This window comes from Lepidochelys olivacea (genome assembly GCF_965140295.1).
Source record: "Lepidochelys olivacea isolate rLepOli2 genome assembly, chromosome: 12".
Taxonomy (NCBI): domain Eukaryota; kingdom Metazoa; phylum Chordata; order Testudines; family Cheloniidae; genus Lepidochelys; species Lepidochelys olivacea.
The window spans coordinates 5,156,921-5,179,301 of NC_140422.1; the positions used below are offsets into that span (position 1 = coordinate 5,156,921).

Sequence of the window (22,381 nt, forward strand, 5' to 3'; positions counted from 1 at the left end):
CTCTGTGGGCCGCCACGTGGGGCAGGAGCACCGCCTGAGTGATGGCTGGGGCCGCCCAGTGTGGAAAGGCTGGTCCCCGTGCTGCACATGCAGACTCGGCCCCTCTAGTCAGCTGAGTGAGAGCAGCGGGTGGGGGACCCAGGAGAGGTGGGTCCCACTGTGGTGAGCGTACAGGGCCCCTGGCACTCGCCTGCCAGTGCAAAGGGAGCGGGGTGGCCCTGTCTGTGTCTATCCCGAGCTCTTGCCGCCCTCCAGGGTCACCTTCTGTGGGATCTGCTGTAAGAAATATGTGGAAGCCAACATCTCCCGGAAGTCTCGCACCACTGTCAAGTACACCATGAAAACGCTGGCCAGCAGCTCCGAGACCATCATCTTCATGTTCCTGGGCATCTCCGCCGTGGACACCTCCAAGTGGGCGTGGGACACGGCGCTGGTGCTGGGCACCCTGCTTTTCATCCTGCTCTTCCGGGCTGTGGGTCAGTCGCTCTCCTGTCCTGTGCTGTCTGCAGCTCTCAGCCCCTCGCTGGGGGCTGTCAGCTCCCTGGGATGTGCAGAGCCCCCTCCTGGCTCGTGGGGCAATCTGCCGGGTGGGACTCGGGGGAGCTTGCAGAGGGTTTGTAAGAGCCCTGCCCTTGGCTGCATCCTGCAGAGCACGCACCCAGGCCAGGCCACTTCTCCTGCGGCCACCCCTCATCTGCATCTCTCCCCCAGGTGTCATCCTCCAGACCTGGGTGCTCAACTGCTTCCGCCTCACCCCGCTGGACCGCATCGACCAGGTGGTGATGTCATACGGGGGCCTGCGGGGGGCCGTCGCCTTTGCCCTGGTCATCCTGCTGGACGGAGCAAAGGTCCGAGCCAAGGACTACTTCGTGGCAACGACCATCGTGGTGGTCTTCTTCACCGTCCTTGTGCAGGTCAGCATGGCAGGGCCCGGCTGTCCTCAGACCTCAGGCTGGTTCTGTGCCGGAGAGCAGGGCTAGCTGTGGTGCTCCTGCCCGGCTGCAGGGGGCTGGCATTGGAGGCAGGTCGTGGGGCGGTACAAGGCCTGGGGTGGAGGAGGCTGGAGGTAGCACTCCAGGACTCCAATCCTCTGGGGCAGCAGGACTGGAGCAGGGGGGTGCTGGGATATGGGGCAGACAGCCCTGCCCCCTCGGGGGCATCGCAGGGCCCATAGCAATTCTCTGTGTGGGGCAGCTCCTTCTCCCGCTTAGACAAAACATGCCTTAGAGAGAGGGGCCGGGAGATCCCCTCCTGCCTGGCTCCTGCCTGCTCTGCTTGGCACCTGCCAGCTCACCCCGCTGGTCCCGGCACGCAGGCTGGGCACACGCACTAGCCCTGGTGCGCAGAGCCAGGAGGCAGCAGGAGAGGGAGCAAAAGGCATTCAGCTGCTAACGGGGAGCTGCCTGGCCGTGCCTGCCCCCCTCCTCCCTGTGTTCCCCACCCCGCGCTCTGCTCCTGATGCCTGTCACTTCCACTGAGTTCAGCCTAAGGAGAAGCTGCTCCAAGTTTTCTAGGTAGGGTCGCCAACCCAGTATTATTATAATCGTCAGGAATAAGAAGCAGGACTCACCTACATTCGCCAGGGGTATTTTTTGTTGCTGGGGACGCTGGCAGAGACTCTGCGACTGGGGAGGCTCCCCCCTGCAAGTGCTGACCCCCCTGCCAGACAGAGCCCCTTCCTGCCCCTGCCCCTTCAGCCCAGCTCCAGGCCACACGGCCCCGTCCACTTGCCCTGCCAGACCGAGCCTGCACAGGTGGGGCCCCGCTCGAGAGCCAGCGTCAGGAGGGGAGTGGAAAGATGCACCTGTGAGTACTGGCCCGGGCCCCCTGCTGACTCCAGCCCCCTCTGCTTTCCCAGCGCAGGCTCTGGCCCCCTGCCCAGTGCAGCAGAGGGTGAGTCCGTGGGGCCCTGCCGCCCACCCGGACGGCCGCTGGGCAGCGGTGCTCGCAGGGTGCCTGCGGGGTCTCCCCTTGTGCTGCGCGTGAGTACTAGTGCGTGGCCCTCGCTCTCCGGCCGCTCAGGCCTGCGCCTAGGAGTTGGGTGTCAGACCCTGCAGCACGGGCAGGCACTGCGAGCACACGCGTGTGACGTAGGGTGGGGTAGTTGTGAGCAGGCCAGACTGGAGCCTGTCGACCGGCATGTGCAGGGAACAGCTACATGGGCCCTGTGCTTCTCCCGCCCCACGGGCCCCAGGGTGAGACTCAGGCGTGGCCACTAGGTGGCACTGTGACCTCGCTAAAATGCTGGCGAGGCAAAGCCCCGTGGAGTTCCTGGGCAGGCTGGGTGTGCCCTGCCCTGCCCCGCCCTGCGCTGCTCTCTGCCCGCCCCAGCCGTGCCAGGCCAGGTGTGCCCTGCCCTTCCCTGCCCTGCGCTGCTCTCTGCTTGCCCCAGCCATGCCAGGCTGGGTGTGCCCTGCCCTGCCATGCCCTGTGCTGCTCTCTGCCCGCCCCAGCCGTGCCAGGCCGGGTGTGCCCTGCCCTGCCCTGCGCTGCTCTCTGCCCGCCCCAGCCGTGCCAGGCCGGGTGTGCCCTTCTCTGCCCTGCGCTGCTCTCTGCTTGCCCCAGCCGTGCCAGGCCGGGTGTGCCCTGCCATGCCATGCCCTGTGCTGCTCTCTGCCTGCCCCAGCCGTGCCAGGCCGGGTGTGCCCTGCCCTGCCCTGCCCTGCGCTGCTCTCTGCCCGCTCCAGCCGTGCCAGGCCAGGTGTGCCCTGCCCTGCCATGCCCTGTGCTGCTCTCTGCCTGCCCCAGCCGTGCCAGGCCGGGTGTGCCCTGCCCTGCCATGCCCTGTGCTGCTCTCTGCCCGCCCCAGCCGTGCCAGGCCGGGTGTGCCCTGCCCTGCCCTTTGCTGCTCTCTGCTCACCCCAGCTGTGCCAGGCTGGGTGTGCCCTGCCCTGCCCTGCGCTGCTCTCTGCTTGCCCCAGCCGTGCCAGGCTGGGTGTGCCCTGCCCTGCCATGCCCTGCGCTGCTCTCTGCCCGCCCCAGCCGTGCCAGGCCGGGTGTGCCCTGCCCTGCCATGCCCTGTGCTGCTCTCTGCCCGCCCCAGCCGTGCCAGGCCGGGTGTGCCCTGCCCTGCCATGCCCTGTGCTGCTCTCTGCCCGCCCCATCCGTGCCAGGCCAGGTGTGCCCTGCCCTGCCCTGCCCTGCCCTTTGCTGCTCTCTGCTCACCCCAGCTGTGCCAGGCTGGGTGTGCTCTGCCCTGCCCTGTGCTGCTCTCTGCCCGCCCCAGCCATGCCAGGCTGGGTGTGCTCTGCCCTGCCCTGTGCTGCTCTCTGCTCACCCCAGCCATGCCAGGCCGGGTGTGCTCTGCCCTGCCCTGTGCTGCTCTCTGCCCGCTGCAGCCTGCCTGTCAGCCCCGCTCCAAAGCCAGCAACCGAGCCTGGCTGGCAAGACATCTGTTCTTTATAAACCCGTGCTGCTCACTGCCCGTGGTTCTGTGATTCCTGAGGAGACCGGTCCTGATCACGTTGAACTCAATGGGTCAGGTCCACCCTGGTGTGACTCTCCTGTCTTTGCTGGAATTGCCCCAGGGATGGATTTAGCCCCAGCAAGTTTTGTGATTCACATTTGTTCCATCATGTCTAGCCATGCAGGGGGGAATTGCTTGGGTTTCCCCTTCCCTTGGCTCGAGCATTGCTCTGCTGTGTGCCCTGGACTCTGCTTCCTCTGCAGTTGTCCGTGATTTTATTTTTTGAATGACTGGGTGGTTCACTGCTCCGGCTGGTAGCTAACCGCCTGGCTGGGGACTGCCGGTCCCAAGTGTCCCCTCCCCTGCTCGGCACCAGCAGCCGCTCTAACAAGGGCTTCTTCCCTGCCCCAGAACCCAGGCATCTGTCAGCTTTGCTTGTAGCAGGCAGCTTCTGAAGGAGCTCAGCTCATCAGCTCGTACCGAAGTCCCGATTTTAACACCTCCCTGCGCCGCCATACGGACCAATTCTCCTCTCCCTGCCCCCAGCGTCCCTTGGATGGCGCCGGAGCCAATTCTGATTGACAGCAGCGTGCGAGAGGCAGCGAGGCCCTGGTTCGCTGCAGACACATATCTCCTGGTGCCAAGGCCCCTGGGACAGCACCTCCTTTCTCCTGCTGTATCTTGGCCCAGCAGCCCGGTCTGCCTGTGCCCTGGGGCGGATGGCTTGGCGGGCTCCCCCAGGCAAGCACTCAGAAGAGGGGAGAGCAGAGTGGCAAAGGCCCAGGATAGGTGCTGCCCAGGCTGGGGCAGACTCCCCTTGCTGGGGGGAGTTGGGGCTGGGGACGCTCCCCCACTGACAGCCCTGCTCTGCCGTTTCAGGGTCTGACCATCAAGCCGCTGGTCAAGTGGCTGAAGGTGAAGCGGAGTGACCATCACAAGCCGACGCTGAACGAGGAACTGCACGAGCACGTAGGTAGCGGGGCCAAGCCGGGATGGCCGGCGTCTCCCCGGCCCTGCGTGCCACAGGCCCTGCCCAGGGCTCTCCTTTTGACGGGGGCAATTTCCAGCAGGGATGGGGCGCCAGCTCGGACTCTGCCCCAGGCCCCCCCCCACTCACTGTGTTTTCTCTTTCCAAGGCCTTTGACCACATTCTGGCAGCGGTGGAGGACGTGGTCGGTCACCACGGTTACCGTTACTGGCGAGACAAGTGAGTGCCCACGTGTGCTGGAGCCCCCCTCCCGCACCCTCGCCCGCTCCTGGCCCCCCGCCATGCCTGGCTCGCCCCCTGGCGGGAGTCTGCCTCCCCTCATTGCGCCCTGGCCCTGTGTGTTTCCCTGGGGCCTGTGCACAGGGCAAACGTGCCAGCTGTGGGGCACTGAGTGGGGACCCCGGTGCCCTACAGGGGCTTGGAAGGGGGCTCCTCGCTCTGGGCAGGCTTCAGAGGAGCATCGTGAGGCTGGTGTGTGGCAGGCAGGCCCAGTTCTGCTCTCTGCCCCAGGGCCCCGCCACAGGCCCTGCTCCCTTGGACTGAGGGGACCGGTGCATCCCAGCGGGTCTCGGGCCTTCCCGTCCCCGTGATCACATCCCGAGAGCGAATGGCACCTGCTTGGGGGGGACTCGCCCTCACCCACCCCAGCCCCCTCCCATCGCATGTCACCCAACCCCCTCATCTCCCCATCCGCTCTGAACCTGACCCCAAACTGCTCGCCTCTGCCCACCCCACCCCAGCTCCGACCTCTTCGTCACCCCACACAACCCCTCATCTCCCCGCCCATCCCCACCCCTTACATCCTCATCTCCCCGCCCAACCCCTGACACCCTCATCTCCCTGCCCACCCCACCCCAACCCCCGACACCCTCAATATCCCCACCCACACCCACCCCAACTTCATCTCTCCACACACCCCGGCCCCAGCCTCAACCCTGACTGCCTCATCTCCCTGCCCACCCAGCCCCCAACCCTGACCTCCCAGCTTCTTGGACTGTGACTATGGGGCCGGGAAGGTGCAAGACGGGATTGCTCAGCACGCCATTAAATCTGTGGTGTCCTCCTCTCTCAGCGCCAGGCCAGGCCGGTGGGAGGAGCCAGTTGTGATGGGTTCGGTCACAGAGACCCCCTTGGGACTGTCACCTGACATGCTGAAATTGCCTCTGAGCCTGTTTTCCCTGCCAGCTTGGGACTCCAGAACCCTGCCCTGTTGAGCCAGACATGCTAGCCACCTGCAGACATAGACCCAGGTCTGGTCCACGCCCCCAAAGCTGCAGACTTTAACTAAAAACAGCTCAGCAGGTCACCTATCTCCAGACACCCAGTTCCCAATGGGATCCAAACCCCAAATAAATCCGTTTTACTCTGTATAAAGCTTATACAGGGTAAACTCATAAATTGTCCACCCTCTATAACACTGAGAGAGAGATGCACAGCTGTTTGCTCCCCCAGGTATTAATCGCTTACTCTGGGTTTACTAATAAACAAAAGTGATTTTATTAAGTATAAAAAGTAGGATTTAAGTGGTTCCAAGTAATAACAGACTGAACAAAGTAAGTTACCAAGCAAAATAAAACAAAACATACAAGTCTAAGCCTAATACATTTAAGAAACTGAACACAGGTAAATCTCACCCTTAGAGGTGTTCTAAGAAACTTCTTTCACAGACTAGACTCCTTCCTAGTCTGGGTCCAATCCTTTCCCCTGGTATAGTCCTTCTTAGTTCCAGCAGGCATATTAGGTGGTAAGCAGGGGCTTTGCCATGACTGGAACCCACTTTGTCCTGCTCGACCCCCTTTTATAGCTTTGGCACAAGGCGGGAATCCTTTGTCTTTTTGGGACCCCACCCCTCCTTCTAAATAGAAAAGCATCAGGTTTAAGATGGATTCCAGTATCAAGTGACATAGTCACATGTCACTGTAAGACCTCATTCTTCATTACCCACAGGCTGGCCCACACGTACACAGGCAGGCTTACAGGTAAACAGAACCATTTATAGTCAATTGTCCTGGTCAATGGCCCACACTTTGCATAGTTACAATAGGACCTCAGAGTTATGCTACATATTTCTAGTTTCAGATACAAGAATGACACGTTCATACAAATAGGATGACCACACTCAGTAGATTATAAGCTTTGTAATGATACCTTGCAAGAGACCTTTTACATAATGTGTATTCCAGTTACGTCATACTCACACTTAGAACCATATTTTCAGAAAGCATATGGAGTGCAACGTCACGCCCGTCTTGGGCCTCTGCCGTGCTCTGTGAGAGTCCACGACGTGCCGTGGCAGCTTGGCTGCGGGAGAGACCGCGGGGCTCCATGGGAGATGGAGTCCAGCCAGGCATGAGCCCCCGGGATGACGTGGGGCACGAGGGCTCTGGAGCTACAGCTCCCATGAGGCACCACATCCCTAAGCCCATTTCCTGATGGGGAGGGGTTCCAGGCAGGGAGTGCCTGCCCAGTCCCTGCGGGTCCCCTCCTGCCGTCCGCCCCCTCCCACAGGACACTCTCCCTGCCCTACCGCCCCTCGCCAGCTCAGGCCAGGCCCCCGGCAGCCTCCCCACTGCCTGCCGTACGGAGCCACGGTGCTCTCAGCATGGGGGGCCACTCCCCCAGCTCCCAGCCAGCATCGCACTCTAGTGGCCAGATCTTCCTCCCCGCAGTGGCTGCACAGCTGCTTCCTTGTACCAGCGACTGCCGGGGCTGAGTAGGGGCTGCTCCCTTCCCCACCCCATCCCCTCACTGCCCCTGAATGAGCATTGCCCCCACCCCCATGGAATAGTCTCATCCCTCCCTCCCCCCGCCCCCAGCTCGATTGCTGCTTTACCTGTGTCCTGGGCACGTGGCTGAACGGTAGAGGAGATGCCTTGTTACCCTGCCCCTTCGGCTGGAATTCCAGCTGCGCTGGGGTGAGGGGGCTGGCCTGAGATCCCTGCCACCCCGTGCACGGGAGCTCACACCACCCCCTCCTCCCTCTTGTGCCAGATGGGAGCAGTTTGACAAGAGGTACCTGAGCCAGCTCCTGATGCGGAAATCGGCCTATCGGCTCAAAGACGAAATCTGGGACGTTTATTGCAAGCTGAATATCCGCGATGCCATCAGCTTTGTGGATCAGGTACCAGAGCAGCCCCCAGCAGCTACGGCAGGCCCTGCCCAGGGGGCAGCTAGATCGCAGCTCCACTGGGGAATGGCGGGGCTGACCCCTGCAGCTCTCCTGGATGAACCGACCCTGCTGGGGGCACTTCTCCGCCAGGCACAGGGAGCAGCTCTACCCCGGCTACCAGTCCTCCCAGGCTGGCAGCCCACTCCCAGCCAGAGCCCTGGCAGTCGCAGCTCGTCAGGCCAGAGCAGTTCCCCTAGGGACAGCTGTCAGCCCCGTAAAGCCTGGGGCCAGGGGTAGAAAGCAGTGCTAGTGAGACTCCCCCTGGGCGCTGCCCCCCTGCCCGGGACTCCCCATGCACTGCCCCCCCCGTCCAGGCCCATTCCGGGGCATGCTTCCGCCCTGGCTGGGGCCCCCAGGCGCTGCCCCTGAGTGGCCCATCAATAGTAAAGAACACAAACTGCCAAATACCTTTGAGGGCACGGAGCAATTGCTCCTGGCAGACAGCTCTGCCCAGCCCCCAGGTGAGGTCAGTGGGGGGCTAACCCCCCTGGCAGACAGCTCTGCCCAGCCCCCAGGTCGGGTAGAGGGGCAGGTGGTGCCAGCAGAGGGTAGCTGGGGGCTTGGTGGCCGGCAAGGGACACAATGTGCCAGCCGAATCCTGGCACCTCCCATCTCAGCTCTGCGGGGGGATCTTCCTGAGCACAGGCGAGGGCTCTGACACTGCTCTGGTCTCTTGCTCCCCTTAGGGTGGCCATGTGCTCTCCGCCTCGAGGCTCACGCTGCCCTCCATGCCCAGCAGGACCTCCATGTCGGAGTCGTCGGTCACAAACCTCCTGTGAGTGTGCTGGCGATGGGGCTGCTGTCCTGTCCCGGGAGCTCCCGGTCCTCCCGCCCCTGGCTCTGCAGAGGGGTGGCTGCTGGGAGCAATGGCGCCCTCCTTAACCTGCCGTCCCAGGGCCTTCTGTGCACCAGCAAACAGTCCAGGCTGTGGCTGATGTGTCCCGCCCCAGGGCAGCAGATCTTTCTCCTGCGCTTGTGGGCAATCACCTTGTCCCTTGCCATACGTTGGAAGCGAGTGAGTGCGTTCGGGGGTCAGGCCCATGAGCCGAGGTTGCTACGGGTGAAGCTGCCTTAACTGGTGACTTCCTGGTGGTTTAGTGCTCTGCAAGGGTAGGAAATGGGAGCGTCTCTAAGCTAACAAAGTTTTTGGCGTGTGAATTCCCAACGTGTTTTGAGGAAGTGCAGACAGTGCGTTCACGCTGTCAGCCAGCGCTGATCTCTGCTACACCTGCCTGGCCCCTTGCGCAGCCCTGGCCCTTCCCTGGCTCCCTACGCAGCCCCACTCCTCCCTCATGCTCTCCCGCACAGGCCCACTCCATTCCTGGCTCCTCTCCGCTCCTTGGTGTTGAAGGATATTTCCCTGGAAGAGGGGCTGGGGGAGGTGTGTTCAGCGGGGCAATGGGAGGGGTGTGGGGCAGGGGGATGAGGGGCGACTGGGGAGATAAGAGGAGCATGGGAGACGCAGGGCTCCAGCTGGAGCAAGGAGCGGGGTTGGGCTCTGACAAGGTTCATCAAAGACAGACTAACACGGCTGTTACTCTGAAACCTGTCATCAGAGCAGTGTTGCTCTCTGGCCCCACGTCTGCCCCTAGAGGCTGAGTGGGGGGAGGAGGGGAGGGGAGGGGTGGAGCAGGCAGGAGTGGAGCTGGGGGGAGGGCGGAGGGGACTGCTCCCTGCACTGCGAGGGACGGGGCAGGCTGGGTGGCACCAGAGAGGCCAGGAGCTGGCACATGGGGACAGTTGTCAGCTGGCCTAGGCAGAGCTGAGCTAGGTACCCGTGGGTCAGGGAATTGCTTCTCTCTGCGGTGAGTGGCCAGTCTGAGGAGCCCTGGCCCTGAGTGTGTAGGAGCCGCGGACGTGCCCCCTGGCTGTGCACACAGGCACCCACCACATGCCCGCGGGCACCCTGCACGCACCCGCACACCTGCTTCCTCCCTGCGGAGGGGCCGAGCCTAACCCTGAGCACTGGCCAGCGGGGGCGCTGGAGAGCAGAGTGCGGCGCCCAAGGGTGCAGGGAGCTCTGCGGGGCTGTGCCGATGCCCAGGCCGTGCGCTGTGATGGCTCCGGCCCGGAGACGCCCAGAACTCACCCACTGCCTCGGCCCTGGCAGACTGACTGCGCCCCGCCCGCGCCCCGGCTCTGCCTTGCCTGTCCCAGCGGCTGGCGCTGAGCGCTCTGCCCGTGTCTCCCTCGCAGGAGGGAAAGCGGCAGCGGCGCGTGTCTGGATCTGCAGGTCATCGACACCGTGAGGAGCAGGAGGGATAAGGAAGATGCCGTGATGCACCATGTGTTATGCGGGAGCCTCTACAAACCACGCAGGAGGGTGAGCATCCCTGTGCCCCGTCACCACCATGCTGCAGCATCGACAGGAGCTGTAGTGAGCCGTAGGAAACACTGGGGGGACATAGCAACCAGCCCTACCCACTCCGGGTATCCTCTGCTCCCATGGCACTTCCCACCAGAGCATGGCGCTGGCCCAGTGCTGGGCGAGCACTCGCTGAATGCACCAGCCTCGCCCCTGTACGTGTCCTTCCCAGGGCCATGGTGAGCAGAACTATTCAGAATCGCCTGGCCCTGGAGCCCCGGGAGTTTGCTGAGCACTGAGATGGACAGGGCTTCACACCCACAGCTCGTGTCTCTGTGCCCAGGACGATGGTACGGCACTGAGTTAAACAGGCAGGGGAGGAGTAACCATTAGGCCGGTATCCCTGGGACAGGGGAGATAGAGCAAAACAATAAACCAGGGAGAGGCCCTGTGTAGTGCCCGGAGCGGCCGCATCGGCCTGGGGCAGGCTAGCAGGGGACAAGGGGAGGGACCGGGACTGACATGGGAGAAGCCTGGCCGTAGCTGGCCCCATCCTAAGCATGAGCGGTTGCATCAGTCCCGCCTGCTGGTCGTTCTTAAGGGCTCCAAGCCCAGAACAAGTCACTAGGCCCCTGGTTAGATTGCCCAGGGGCTTCCTCCCAACCAGCATCTCCCAAACCCCTCTGAGCTGTGGGCCTCTCCTTGTCCAGGGAGCAGCTTGCTGCTACTAACAGGGGTGGGGGGCGAGGTCTGCTGGGGCTGCCCCTTCCCCAAAGGCCTAGGCTAGCCGCATGTCTGGGGCCGTGCGGAGCCAGCAGTTTCCAAAGTTACAGCCAGCGTTTGGCCTCTTTGGCTGTGGGGAAAGGCCCCGCTCCCGCCACGTTCCCCTCTGCTGCGTTAGCCGGGGGCCGCTGTGCTGACGGGCATTGGCAGAGGTCGGCACGTCGGGGTGGCGGCCCGCTCCCAGCTGTGGGGCCATGGCTCCAAAGAGCCATCTGGTCCCATCAAATTCCCACTTTTGGCACTACAGATTCTGGCTCTGACTAGAAATCCGCCCCAGGGGCACCGCTGTCCTGTCTGCACACTGCCCTGCCCCAAGGGTGGTGAGTGCAGGTTCCGGCTGGTGCTCCGACCCGAGCCACAACGTCCACACGGCTCCTCTGGTGCGCTAGCTCGTGTGAGTGTGTGTACCCCGGCTGGGGGCTCGCCGCGTCGACAGATGCCCCCAGTCACCCCGCTCTGGAGGGAGGAATGCCCCAGCGCAGCCGGCCCTTAGGAATTGCAGAGCATGGCAGGCAATGCCACACCGTGACCGGACATGGGGCTAAAGCCCATGCCCAGACAGACAGACGCAAACACCCCCACACCCCGCTGTCACTGCCCGGCCCCTCCCAGCTTGCATCGCGGACAAAGAACCCCTGTGGTGCGTCTCCGGGGGCCCTGTCCGCTCTCAGCAACGCAAGCTCTCCCCGGGCTGCTGGGCCTAGGCCCCGCTGCCGCCAAGGGGCATTAACTTTGCCCCAATTTTAAGAACGTGCCTGAGTTCTGAAGACGTCAACAGCTGAGCGTTTCAAAGCTGCCAAGGGGGTTTAGGCACACAGCTCCCATTGCAACCCGTGGGGCTGGTTTCTCTTTGCCCATCTCGTCCCGTGGGGCGTGAGCACTCGCTGAGCAGGGCAGCCTGAAGAGCCTGTTGTGCCTTTGCCACCCCTGTCCTCTCCTCTCCTCCGTCGCTGGGATGGTGCCATGTGGCTGGGTGGAAGCCATGGGCCGGGCCTGAGGGGCACATGGCGCTAGGCCTGTGGAGAAGCCAGCCACAGCGGGCAGAGGCCCTGAGGGGGTGGGGATGGCCGAGCAGTGCACGGCCCCAGAATGAATGACTCACCCCAGCTGTCCAGAGCGGGGTCCATCTCTGTTTCTTTGCCTCCTCCCTCGGCTAGTACAAGGCCAGCTACAGCCGCCACTTCATCTCCCCAAGCACACAAGAGCGGCAGGACAAGGAGATATTCCAGCAGAACATGAAGAGACGGCTGGAAACCTTCAAGTCCACGAAGCACAACGTCCGCTCCGCGAAGAGCAAGGCCAGGCTGAAGAAAGATGGCAGGAAAAAGGTGAGTTCCCCATGGGTGGTGCTGCCCCATCTGCCTTATGTGTCTGGAGTGGGCCAGCCTCGCTCTGCTAGATAGAGCCCCACCAGCCACTGTCCCCTGGCTGGCAGCAGAGTGGAAACCAGCCTTGTGTTAGCCAGAGCACACGGGACAGCAGGCAACCTGCCGACATGGCAGACAGGCCCTGGGGACAGCCCCGCATGGCGGGGGATCCGGACTCTGGTGCTTTGAGCCTGCTGCTCTGGGCTGGCCCGTCTGCAAGCTAGGCATTTAAACAGGGTACCAGGCGGAGCGGCTCCATCCGTGAATCTGGCCTTTGATGAGGAGAGTTATATGTCACATGGTTTCCTACGGTTCTAGTGACCTTGTGGGACCCCTTCTTCAAATGTCCAGCGCCCCTAGTCCCAGCAAATCCATTCCGATGGACCAGGAAGTGGATGGTGCATCTGTGGCAATGAGATCCATGCACAAAGCCAGCCAGTGCACTCACCCTGTGTCCTCTCCTGGAAAGACACCCTCATGGTGTGCACTGCCCAATTGCTGTCCCTCCTGTAAGGCTCCAAGTCCGTTTCACATCCCCTCAGTGGAAACAGCCCTGGAAGTGACACAAATAAGCTTCTGCCTTCTACCCTTCGCCAACTCCAGCATGGCATCGTCTTCCTCTCGGCCGCAGGGCTGCCTGGAGGAGTGAGAGGCACAGTCCAAGCAGGGTTCTCTTCTCCAGTGTTTGTATTACGTGCTGTTGCTGTCAGAAACCATGATGGAGATGGTCCGGCCTAGTGGTCAGAGCCAGAGGTTCAAAGCCAGAGTCAGAAATCCTGAGTAGGGATGGAGCAAGGCTGGAGAAGGACTTGGAACAGGGATGGGACAGGGGCTGGAGCAGGCTATGGCTTGTGGTGTCTGTACCACTGTCAGGCAGGGGAGAGTTCCAAGCCATGAAATGAAGTGGATCAGACTGAGCTGCCGTGTCTCGGGCTCATCTACGTGCCCTGAGAGTCACCAGACTAGCTCTGGGGTGGTGGATTGGCTGGAGCCTAGCTCAAGAATGACTCATCAATGCATGGGGCGTAATCAGGCTCTAATTCTGGGATGATGCATGACCTTACAGTCGCATGTAACCAGGGAGGCTGGTACAATGTGTCGTGGGGATGCTGAGAGCCACTGAACCCAACTGTTTACCCTGTATATGATGGAAACCACTTCAAGCCAGGGGGTGCGGCAGTCCCCCAGCACCCCTAGTTCCAGCACCTGTGCATGGGATTCTCCAGTAATAGCAGCTCTCAGTCCTTTAGCCACACCCACATCAGGTGGGATCAGTGCCACAGTGGTGGGGTGTGATTCATAGACATTAAGGTCAGAAGGGACCCTTATGATCATCTAGTCCGACCTCCTGCACAACGCAGGCCACCGAAGCTCACCCACCCACTCCTGCGATAAACCTCGCACTTATGTCTGAGCTATTGAAGTCCTCAAATCGTGGTTTAAAGACTTTAAGGAGCAGAGAATCCTCCAGCAAGTGACCCATGCCCCATGCTACAGAGGAAGGCGAAAAACCCCCAGGGCCTCTTCCAATCTGCCCTGGAGGAAAATTCCTTCCTGACCCCAAATATGGCGATCAGCTGAACCCTGAGCATATGGGCAAGATTCACCAGCCAGATACCCAGGAAAGAATTCTCTGTAGTAACTCAGATCCCATCCCATGTAACATCCCATCATAGGCCATTTACCATGAATAGTTAACGACATTGGCAATTAATTGATCTTTATCAGTTGTCACGTCTTTGTCAGCTGCAATTTGCTTCAGTGACGCCTAAATGGCTTTGAATTTTGCAGTGACTCTCAGTTCAGGGTGGCACACAAAGTCCACTTTGCCTTCCACGGAAGCTTTTGACTTTTAGAAACAGGGAGACCCTCAGGAGACCAGTGTGACATGCTGGGGTACAGTCCCAACCAGTGGAGGGTTTGTGTCCCCCCGCCTTATAGCCTGGGGTGCCTTGCAATGCCTTACTGTCATAGCTCCCAACCTGGGCTGCTCAGAAGCAGCCTGCCAGCATTCAGGTCACTCCCAGGTGTGTCAGTGTGTAACTGCAGCCTGCCAGTCACACCCTGTCTCTCACCAGCCTTGGTTCTGCTGCAGGGTGACCTCAGCTCACTCCCAGTGCTGGACTTCTCCCCATAAATGTACGTCCTGTACTGCCCAGCCCTCTCCTGGACAGTCCAGATATGTCAATTCCATTATTCCCTAAAGGGACTAATATACCAGCTTATTATCTTAAATGGAGTTACCCAGATACTTCAACTTAACCTCACTGGTTTAGATAAGACAATAAAACAAGTGTATTAACTACAAAGAGATTCTAAGTGAGTACAAGCAATGAGGCATAAAAGTCAGAAATGGTTACAAGAAAAAACAGATAAAACTCTTCCTAATGCCTAACTTAACAAACTACATTAGATTCAAGGAAAGTTTCTCACCACGTGTTTCCAACAGCATTACTGACCAAACTCTTTGAGTCAGGACGTATCCCCCAGAGTCCAGCAGGCTGCTCCCTTTGTCTTCTCAGGGACAAAGAATGAGATGGGCAGGGAGAGAGAGAGGGGAGCCTTGGGGGTTTGCCCCTCCTTTTTTTTAGTCCCTCTTTGAAAAGCATTTCCAGCTGAGAGCCAGGAGACAAAGAGTCTATGTGGAAGGATGTTCCCTGCTGGTTGTTGTCACCTGTTTGAGCTTCCTTTGTCTTCCCTTCCTGCTTGATGGCTCTGTTTACGGCTTAAATTCAAATTAAGGCACACACGCTTCCTTTGTTTTGGACAGACCTGTTTGCCGACTTCTCCTGGGAGTTGTGGGGTTTGGAACGTGCTAATAACATCATACGGGGGGGTCTTACCCCTTTACATACAGTGTCGTCACACACCTTTTATCAGGACAGTGCTGATCAGCAAACTATGAGTTTCCAGATATTTTGTGATTGTTACAACAGCGTGTAGGGTGTGAACACAGGGGTGTATTTCATCACCGCCAATTAAACTGCCCTTCCAGCCTGTTCACGTCACCGGAGCACGGCAAAGGGGCTAGAGCGGTGCTGAGAATCTGACCCCTAAGGGCTAAAGGTGTGTGTGTGTTTGCACACTAGTACGGGAGGGCTGTCTGTGTGCGTGTGCAGACACGTGAGTGCTGTGGTGTGGGGGGGAGTGCATGAGCGTTGTGTATGCTCTAGAGCCGACCCTGGGCGGTTTGGGAGTGGCGCCCCTGGCGAGTTGCTGAGCGCTGCGTGGGCAGCATGGCTCTGCAGTGACTCGGGGAATGGGGGACTCAGCCCAGGCTCCCGAGCAGGGATCTGACCCAAGACCTTTTCTTGTCATTAGCAGAAGAAGAGTGTGGCAAATACCGAGCTGCCCAACGGAAAGCCACCCAGAAGCGTTAACTGGCAGCAGACGGGTAAGGCCTAGGGGCAGCAGGGGGGCATGGGAGAGCCGGGCATGGGGAGGGCAGTGGGCTTTTTGTGCCACTAGGATCAGTCCCTGGAACATGGTGCCTATGGTTTTTGGCACAATGTGTTCCCAGGAGGAAGGGCCTTAAGGGACCGGTAAGAATAGGAGCCTACAGGAAAGCAACATGCCCCCTTCCCTGCTATCCCTGCAGCCTCCTGCCCCCACGCCCAGCCTCCTGCCAGCTCTCGTCTCCGGAGAGCAGGGGTCGATGTGCCCGAGCAGCCTGGCACAGCTCAAGCTGGGAGGGAGCAGTGGGCAGGAGGCGGGCTGCTCCCCTGGAGGGTGGGGCTCCTCAGCAGGGACAGTGTTAGAAGCTGGTCCGGGGATGCTCGCCTCACTGGGCATTTCCAGTGGCTGGCGGTGGGCCGTCACATCCCGCCTAGGGCAGGGTGGGGGTGTGAGGCCCCCAAATCCTAGCCAGAAAGTGCCAGGGGGTGTGAAGTCAGGTTTGGCCCTGGCACCCTGGGCCCTGTGCTGCAATTGACCCAGGCGGTGGCTACAGCAGACTCTGCCCCTCCAACCCCAGAGGGTGGCAGCTTCACAGGGAGGAGCTTCAGGAAGCCCAGGATCTGGGGGGAAGGTTGTGAGAGGCCACGGAGCAGCTGGAAACGGTTCCTGGGCTGGTGCTGGCTTCCCCCTGGGCTGGGCTTGGGCGGGCAGGGCTGAGCCAGGCCAGCACTGGCCTCCCCTGAGGTGGGCTGGGCTGGGGCTGGTTTTCCCCTGGAGGCTGCAGCAGCGGGCCTGGTGGGTAGGTGCACTGACCGTGTAGGGAGGCTGAGGCCTGCGCCCACTACGCTTCCCCGTCTTCTCTCACGGCAGCTGCCGTTCTAGTGGCAGTCGACTCCGACAGTGAGGAGAGTGACAGCTCAGAGACAGAGAAGGAGGATGATGAGGGTATCGTCTTCATCGCTCGAGCAGCAGACGAGATCCTGCAGGGCAAGAAGGCATCCGGTAGGGGGCGCTCTCCCAGCGGTTGCAACGGGGCTAGTGCTGCAGGGGTGGCATGGAGAGCTGCAGTCTCTGCAGCAATGAGGCTGGGCTGGTGAAGGGTGATTTCCTGTCCCGGGAGGAGCAGAGTGTGCCTGGCTCACGGCGAGCCCTGAGCTGAGTGCCACGGGGCAGCTGGAGGGCTGACTGACAGCAGGGTAATGGCCAGCGGTGCTGCCGCAGGGCGCTGTGCCAGGACAGACGGACGGCATAGGAACTGTCCTGCCTCGAGCCAGGAGCCAGGCTGTACCTGGGCGTCCGTCACTGCTCGCTGCAGGGTTCGTTACTCAGGTTTTCGGAACCCAACGCAGTGGTAACTTCACTGGTTTGTTTTTCAGGCGGCATCAGGAATAAATCACTGGGGACACAGCTCCTCCATCTGGTAAAGGATTGGTACAAACGAGAGTGCTTTTACCTAGAACTACTTTGTGTTAGGCCCAAGGAGCTCATCTGACCCTCCCACCTAGCCCTGGCAGCCTGGGAGGGAGCCCTGGGTTGAACACTCCACAGCTGTGCTTACTGCTGCTTGGACTCAAACCTCAGGCTTCCTCGGGCATTGACATTGTTCAGAGAGCGGGGCCGGACGGGGAGCTCTGTTCTCATGGGGGAGCTCTGTGGATTAACCCCCGGGTTAGAGGCTGCTCTCCCTGCCTTTGTTTGCCCATGAGACGAGGAGAAGAGAAGACCCCCACTCCTTCCCAGTCTGGGCCTGGCGTCTCCGGCCTCAGCAGGAATGCTCCCACTTGAGTGACTGGGGTGGCCAGGGGGCTGAGTGAGTGGGTGAGCCATCTTGTTAATAGGAGGTGGTCAGTGAAGAATAAAATCCGTGCGGGGGGCGGGGAGGCTGCTTTCAGTCCAGCACTGGTTTGCATTAACACAGTGGTTCTCAAACTTGTTTGATTGCTGCCCTCCTCTGCCACACAACTCTCACTAATGAATAAAAACAGCCAACAGTCCATTGTAGGAAGGGCAAAAGCAAACCTGCGCTGGGTGCTCATAATTAGATGTTCACACGGCGTCGTGGCACGTGGATTAACGTACGGATGGCAACGGCTTTGTATAGTGCTGTGCAATTGTAACACTGACAGACCCCGGCCAGCACTTGGCGGGGGCAGGATTGAACTTGGGACCTCTGGAGCTAAGTGCAGGAGCCTCTACTGCATGAGCTAAAAGCCCCGTGGCCCTTAGCTAAGGCTGTCGAGCAGACTCATTAATCTGTCTCTGAGAGGGACAGATCTCCACACCCAGGTGTGTGGGTTACAGGAGCTGGACGGAAATCCGTCCAAATGTACAGCGCCGTCTGAGGACCTGATGTGTCTGCTCAGCTTTGCTAGTTACCCATAGCTGTGAGTAAAATGCGCCCAGTGAGGTTTATTTCCCTAAAGCTTCTCATGCCCTGAATACATTCTGTGCCCCCCCTCCCCCAGGGATCCCCCCCAGTATGAGAACCTCTGCATTGCCAGCTCTTAGTGGCAAAGCCACTTTCCTGCGTCACTCCTGTGCTTCTCCATCACTGCTCAGTCACCAGCAGGGCGGATACGAGCCGGGCATCTCCCCTTTCCATACCAGGGCTGTGTTGCTGTCTCCCGTCTTGTGCAGCACACGGCTTCTGGCCCCACATGGGCCCTTTTCCTCCTGCTTGGGGCTCTGCAGGGGAGATCAGCTCCCGACCGTCAGGATGCGCTGGACAGAGCCCAGGAAGGGGTTGCCCTAGCAGCTGGTTGTTTCACTCTCCTTTGCCTGTGTCCCCACAGGCAGCCTGGACATCTGCCCGAGCCCACGCATCATCCCCCCTTCGCCCACCTCGGCCGAGAAGGAACTGCCCTGGAAGGGTGACCGGGGCGACCTCGCTGTTTACATCTCCTCAGAAACCACCAAAATTGTGCCAGTCGACATGCAAACCGCGTGGAAGCAAAGCATCTCCTCGCTGGAGAGTGTCGCCTCCCCGCCCGGGGCTGAGCCAGGCCCGCATGCCAAGATGGTGGCTGGCCCGGTGCCGGACGAAGGGCCCAAGCTGGAGAGACAGATGATGCCAGAGCAGCGCATCTGCTTTCAGTTCCCCAACCCTCTCTTGAGGAGCAGCAGGCCTCAGAGCGACAGCAGCCTGGAAAGGACGGAGCAGCCAGAGCTGCAGCCTTTGATGGCTCTGGACGAGCACGGCAGGATGAGTACGTCTGCCGGACCTAGCAACAGCAGGTGGCTAATTCAGTTCAACAGACCCACCAGATTTTCAGATGGATAGCGTGCTCAGCCGTCACTGCAGAGCGGCTGCTCATCTGGAGCTAGCCACCTGGGGTCAAACCTCGCGGGGTCTGGCTTGGTAAATCAAAGGACTGGCAGGTGCGGTCAGAGAGCTTGGGGTGGGGAGGCCTTTCAGAGCTTGGGTTTGCACTGGGCCAGCAGCGGGCATCAGCCGGTGGAGCTAGCTATTCAAAACTCCAAGCAGGTGGGCTGGATGCATGCTGTAATAGCATCAGTGCCTGTCCCAAGCCCCTCCGCACAGTGGGAATAACCAGATCCTAAACCCAGCCCTTCCAAACCCTAAAGCAAAAGGGGCCCTTTCCTCCCAGCCTGGCAGTTTAGTGGCTCGGTCCGTGGCCTGGCTGCCCCATGACGGGGGTCTGGTGGCCTTGGCTGACCAAGTGGATTGTGACAGGCAATTTCTCACCCCCTGTCTGCAGCGTGAGACCTCCCAGGAGGGGGTGGGGGCACTGCTCTGCAGTCCCCACTGCCCATTCCCCAGCTGGCAGCAGGAGCGAGGAAGAGCTCCCGAGCAATGGCCCCTCGGCTGGTGCCCCCAGCCTCGGCATTTCTTGGAGCGAGCCGTCCCGTGTCCAGCTTTGTTGTGTCAGGCGAGTGTCATCGTACGAGGGGCTGGGGCGTGCCCTGCCTGCAGGGCAGCACAGAGACACATCAGCCTAGCACTGGGAGTTTGTTGCAACAACAGTGACCAGCCAAGCTCCGAGCTGGGTAAGGAGCTGAAAATAAAATGCAGGGCAGAGTCCCCCAATCAGCAGTAAAGGCAAACACCAGCCGGGAGACGAGAGCTCAGGACACCTCCATTGCATCTTCCCAGCAATTGCTGGAGCTCTGTGTGTTTAGATCACCAGTGTAAATGCCCCTCACCTGGGCATCTGGGCACTGGCCTACACTAATCGAAGAGACTCCCAACAGTGGCCTCCACTCTAGTCCACTCAGTGCTTAGTACTTGGACCTGGGACGTCTGTGGGCAGCTTCTGTCAGGGCCTGTCTACACACACAGTTAATCTGGAATAGCTGCTGCACTTAAAACTCATCCCTCCCTTAATCCAAATTAACTTTTAAGTGTAGACAAGCCTGATTGGGGACAGGGTTGGTGTGGGAGGGACTTTCACTAGGCACTGCAGGTGGCTGCATGTTCCCATCTCCACCGTACTGACGCTATCCTGTCTCCAGCGCCCTGGAGCCTCGCTCCGGGCTCCACCAGTCACTGGGGTCAAATGGGCGGGGGGAAGCAGTGATACGCTCCGCAGCTCTGCCCATGTGAGACAGCATACACGCACTCCTGCCAGCTGGGGTAGCATATAGCTCATGTGGGCTCCGCCAGCCCCTGGCTCCCTCTTGCTGGGCTTGGATGCTTTGCTGGCCCCTGTGAGTCAACTTGCGCTTTGCTTCTTTTCCTTCTCACTTAGGAAACGCAGAAGCACCCAGGCCCAGCTCTGCGTGCTGGGGGCACAGAATTGAGCTGTCACTCCCGCTAGATTGTGCCGAGCTTCAGTAGACGGTCACCTGTCTCCTTCCTTACATGCTTTGATGAGCAGAGAAAGAGTTAACAAAGTTGGCAGTTAAATCATCCCCATTGGGGACTGGAGTTAACCCCCACTGAGGTGAACAGGGCAGCTCCCACCTCCCGGAGCTGTTGTGTCAGGCTCTCGGCAAACGCAGGCTGACAGTGCATTGGTTACACTCGGGTCCCGTTTGGAAGGTTGGGGAGGAGTCCTTGCACACCGGTGTCTGCTCAGGCCCTCCCTTTGGAGCACAGGCTATTCTTCAAGCCAAAAACTCAAAAGTGACATCAGAACGAAGCTGTGTCCCTGACCAAAGCCACAGACCTTTCCCCTGGCATCTCTCTACTGCCCCTTGCCACAAGCCCACTTCCCACAGCTCCCTCTTCCACCAGAGCTTGCTCAGCTCTTTACAGAATCACCTGCCGCCTCCCCTGCAGGGTCTGATCATCCCGTCCCTGTTCTTAAAGGGGCTCTGGCTGAAGAGGGCAGGCTGGCCCCAGGCTCCCTAGCCCTTAAAGGGGCAGAGCACCCTGTTGCAGGGGCATTTGGTTACTCGAGCTTTCATTCCGGAGTACAGGCTGGAGTGGTTTGGGAGGTGTGCTTACTCTATACGCTCACAAGCGTCCCCAGCTCAAGCCCTCACCCCCCGACCCCGGAGAAGTAAGCCTGACCTCGGACACATCCAGCACCACGGTCCGTGGTTCTAACCACTAGACCCCACTGCCTCCTTCCGGGAGTTGGGGGTGAGCGGGGAGAGCCTCAGCACTGTCACAGCCCCGAGAATCTCCCCCCCCCGCCCCCGACTTTCCGTCATGCCTCCAGCCCCATGCCGTGGCCTCCAGCCCCTGCACTCGTCAGGGCTTCTTTTAGAGCCCACTGGTGCCACCTTCGAAGGCGTCTGGCCCTGTACTTGGCAACGCCCTGTAATCACGGGCCAGCCCCCGGTGGCTGAGGCGCAAATGCACTGGCTAAGCGGAAAGGTCTCTGTTACAGCTGCAGCTTATTCGCCTGGCTGCGGACCCCAGGCAGAGCCTGTGTGACCAGCGTGGCACGCCCCATGCTGCCAGCAGGAGCCGAGCCCGGAAACACCGGCCTCTGTCCCTCGAGCTGAAAGCGAGACGCTGCCAGTGGGAGTTAGTAGCAGGCCAGCATCACAGCTGGGCTGGGGGGCTCACAATCACAGGGGCCACCCCAGGGGAGGCAGCATCCTCCCCCAGGACCCCGGCTGTCCCCCCCCGTCCCAGGAACGGGAGGGGTTCAGCATGGAGCGGATGCTGTCCCTCGGCCCCATCCTGCGCAAAGCACTGCCTGGGGGCAGTAATCCACACGGGAGGCTGGGAAGGTGAGTGGGTTTGGTGCCGTTTCTCAGGGCTGAGAGTTGTGATCTGGGTGCTCTAGTGAGTTAGGTAACGGCCCAGTCGTAACCTGGCGCTGCTGAGGGGACAGGCCCCTGAAACCGCTCTAAGCCAGATGGTGAGCGACCAAGCAGAACCAGAGCAGGTTTCATTCCTTTCTGGTCACAACATGGGCGGCCCCATAGCATTGCTCTCTGGAGCCCTTGTGTAGCCTCTGTTTGCTTTCATGGTGCCCTCCGTGAAGGTGCGCTGCCCTTACCTGGCTTACAGTGTGGGGAGGGAGGGCTTTGCATTACTCGTACTCTATATTTGGGGCTTTGATGATTTCTGAGATCTGGCCATAATGAAACTTTTAGCTCTGTCATGTTTTCTGTACTCCCGGGTGCAGCAAATGATGAAAGGGTGACTCTATTAATTGCAATGACTATTGTTTTATCGTGAAAATACATGCAAAGTATTTTGTAGCTTGCATTGGAAACAATAAACTGGACTCCGCAGCCAGCGCTTCCCCTTCTTGCTCTCGTGGGAGCACTGCAGGGCTTTGTCGTACGCTGGCCCTCGAATGCCAGCTCCCGGACAACGCTGTCCTACTAGAGCTTCAAGGCACAAGACAGGAGCGTGGTACTTTACACACAAACGGGTGTGAACCTGGGAATTCAGAGGTCAGGTCACCCTGGGAAGAAATCGGCAGATGTTACGGCAGGAAACGGCAGTTGTGGCATAAGCAGCGTTGAACTCGTCCGGCTGTGACTCAGAAATAACCAGACACTGGCATGGGCACCCCGTATAAGAGGCTGGGGAGGTTAA

General features: G+C 60.2%; 1 protein-coding gene across 5 annotated transcripts in view; it reads left to right on the plus strand.

The window, feature by feature from the left end:
* Positions 1-22,075, plus strand: part of SLC9A5 (solute carrier family 9 member A5) — a gene marked incomplete at its 5' end in the record, with an annotated part of 50,241 nt that extends 28,166 nt beyond the window's left edge. Inside the window, 12 exons of one of the 5 annotated variants that reach the window (XM_084644417.1) lie at positions 256-476; positions 712-914; positions 4,286-4,375; positions 4,543-4,613; positions 7,386-7,515; positions 8,250-8,338; positions 9,760-9,886; positions 11,809-11,979; positions 15,340-15,412; positions 16,285-16,416; positions 18,207-18,620; positions 19,134-22,075. In XM_084644417.1, the coding sequence (XP_084500543.1) occupies positions 256-476; positions 712-914; positions 4,286-4,375; positions 4,543-4,613; positions 7,386-7,515; positions 8,250-8,338; positions 9,760-9,886; positions 11,809-11,979; positions 15,340-15,412; positions 16,285-16,416; positions 18,207-18,620; positions 19,134-19,138 (1,726 nt within the window). In that variant the 3' untranslated portion in view covers positions 19,139-22,075. Of the gene's footprint in view, positions 1-255; positions 477-711; positions 915-4,285; positions 4,376-4,542; positions 4,614-7,385; positions 7,516-8,249; positions 8,339-9,759; positions 9,887-11,808; positions 11,980-15,339; positions 15,413-16,284; positions 16,417-18,206 lie in introns of all 5 variants that reach the window. The other 4 variants (XM_084644415.1, XM_084644419.1, XM_084644418.1 and 1 more) reach the window with 4 other exon arrangements.
* Between the last annotated feature and the right edge of the window lie 306 nt (positions 22,076-22,381).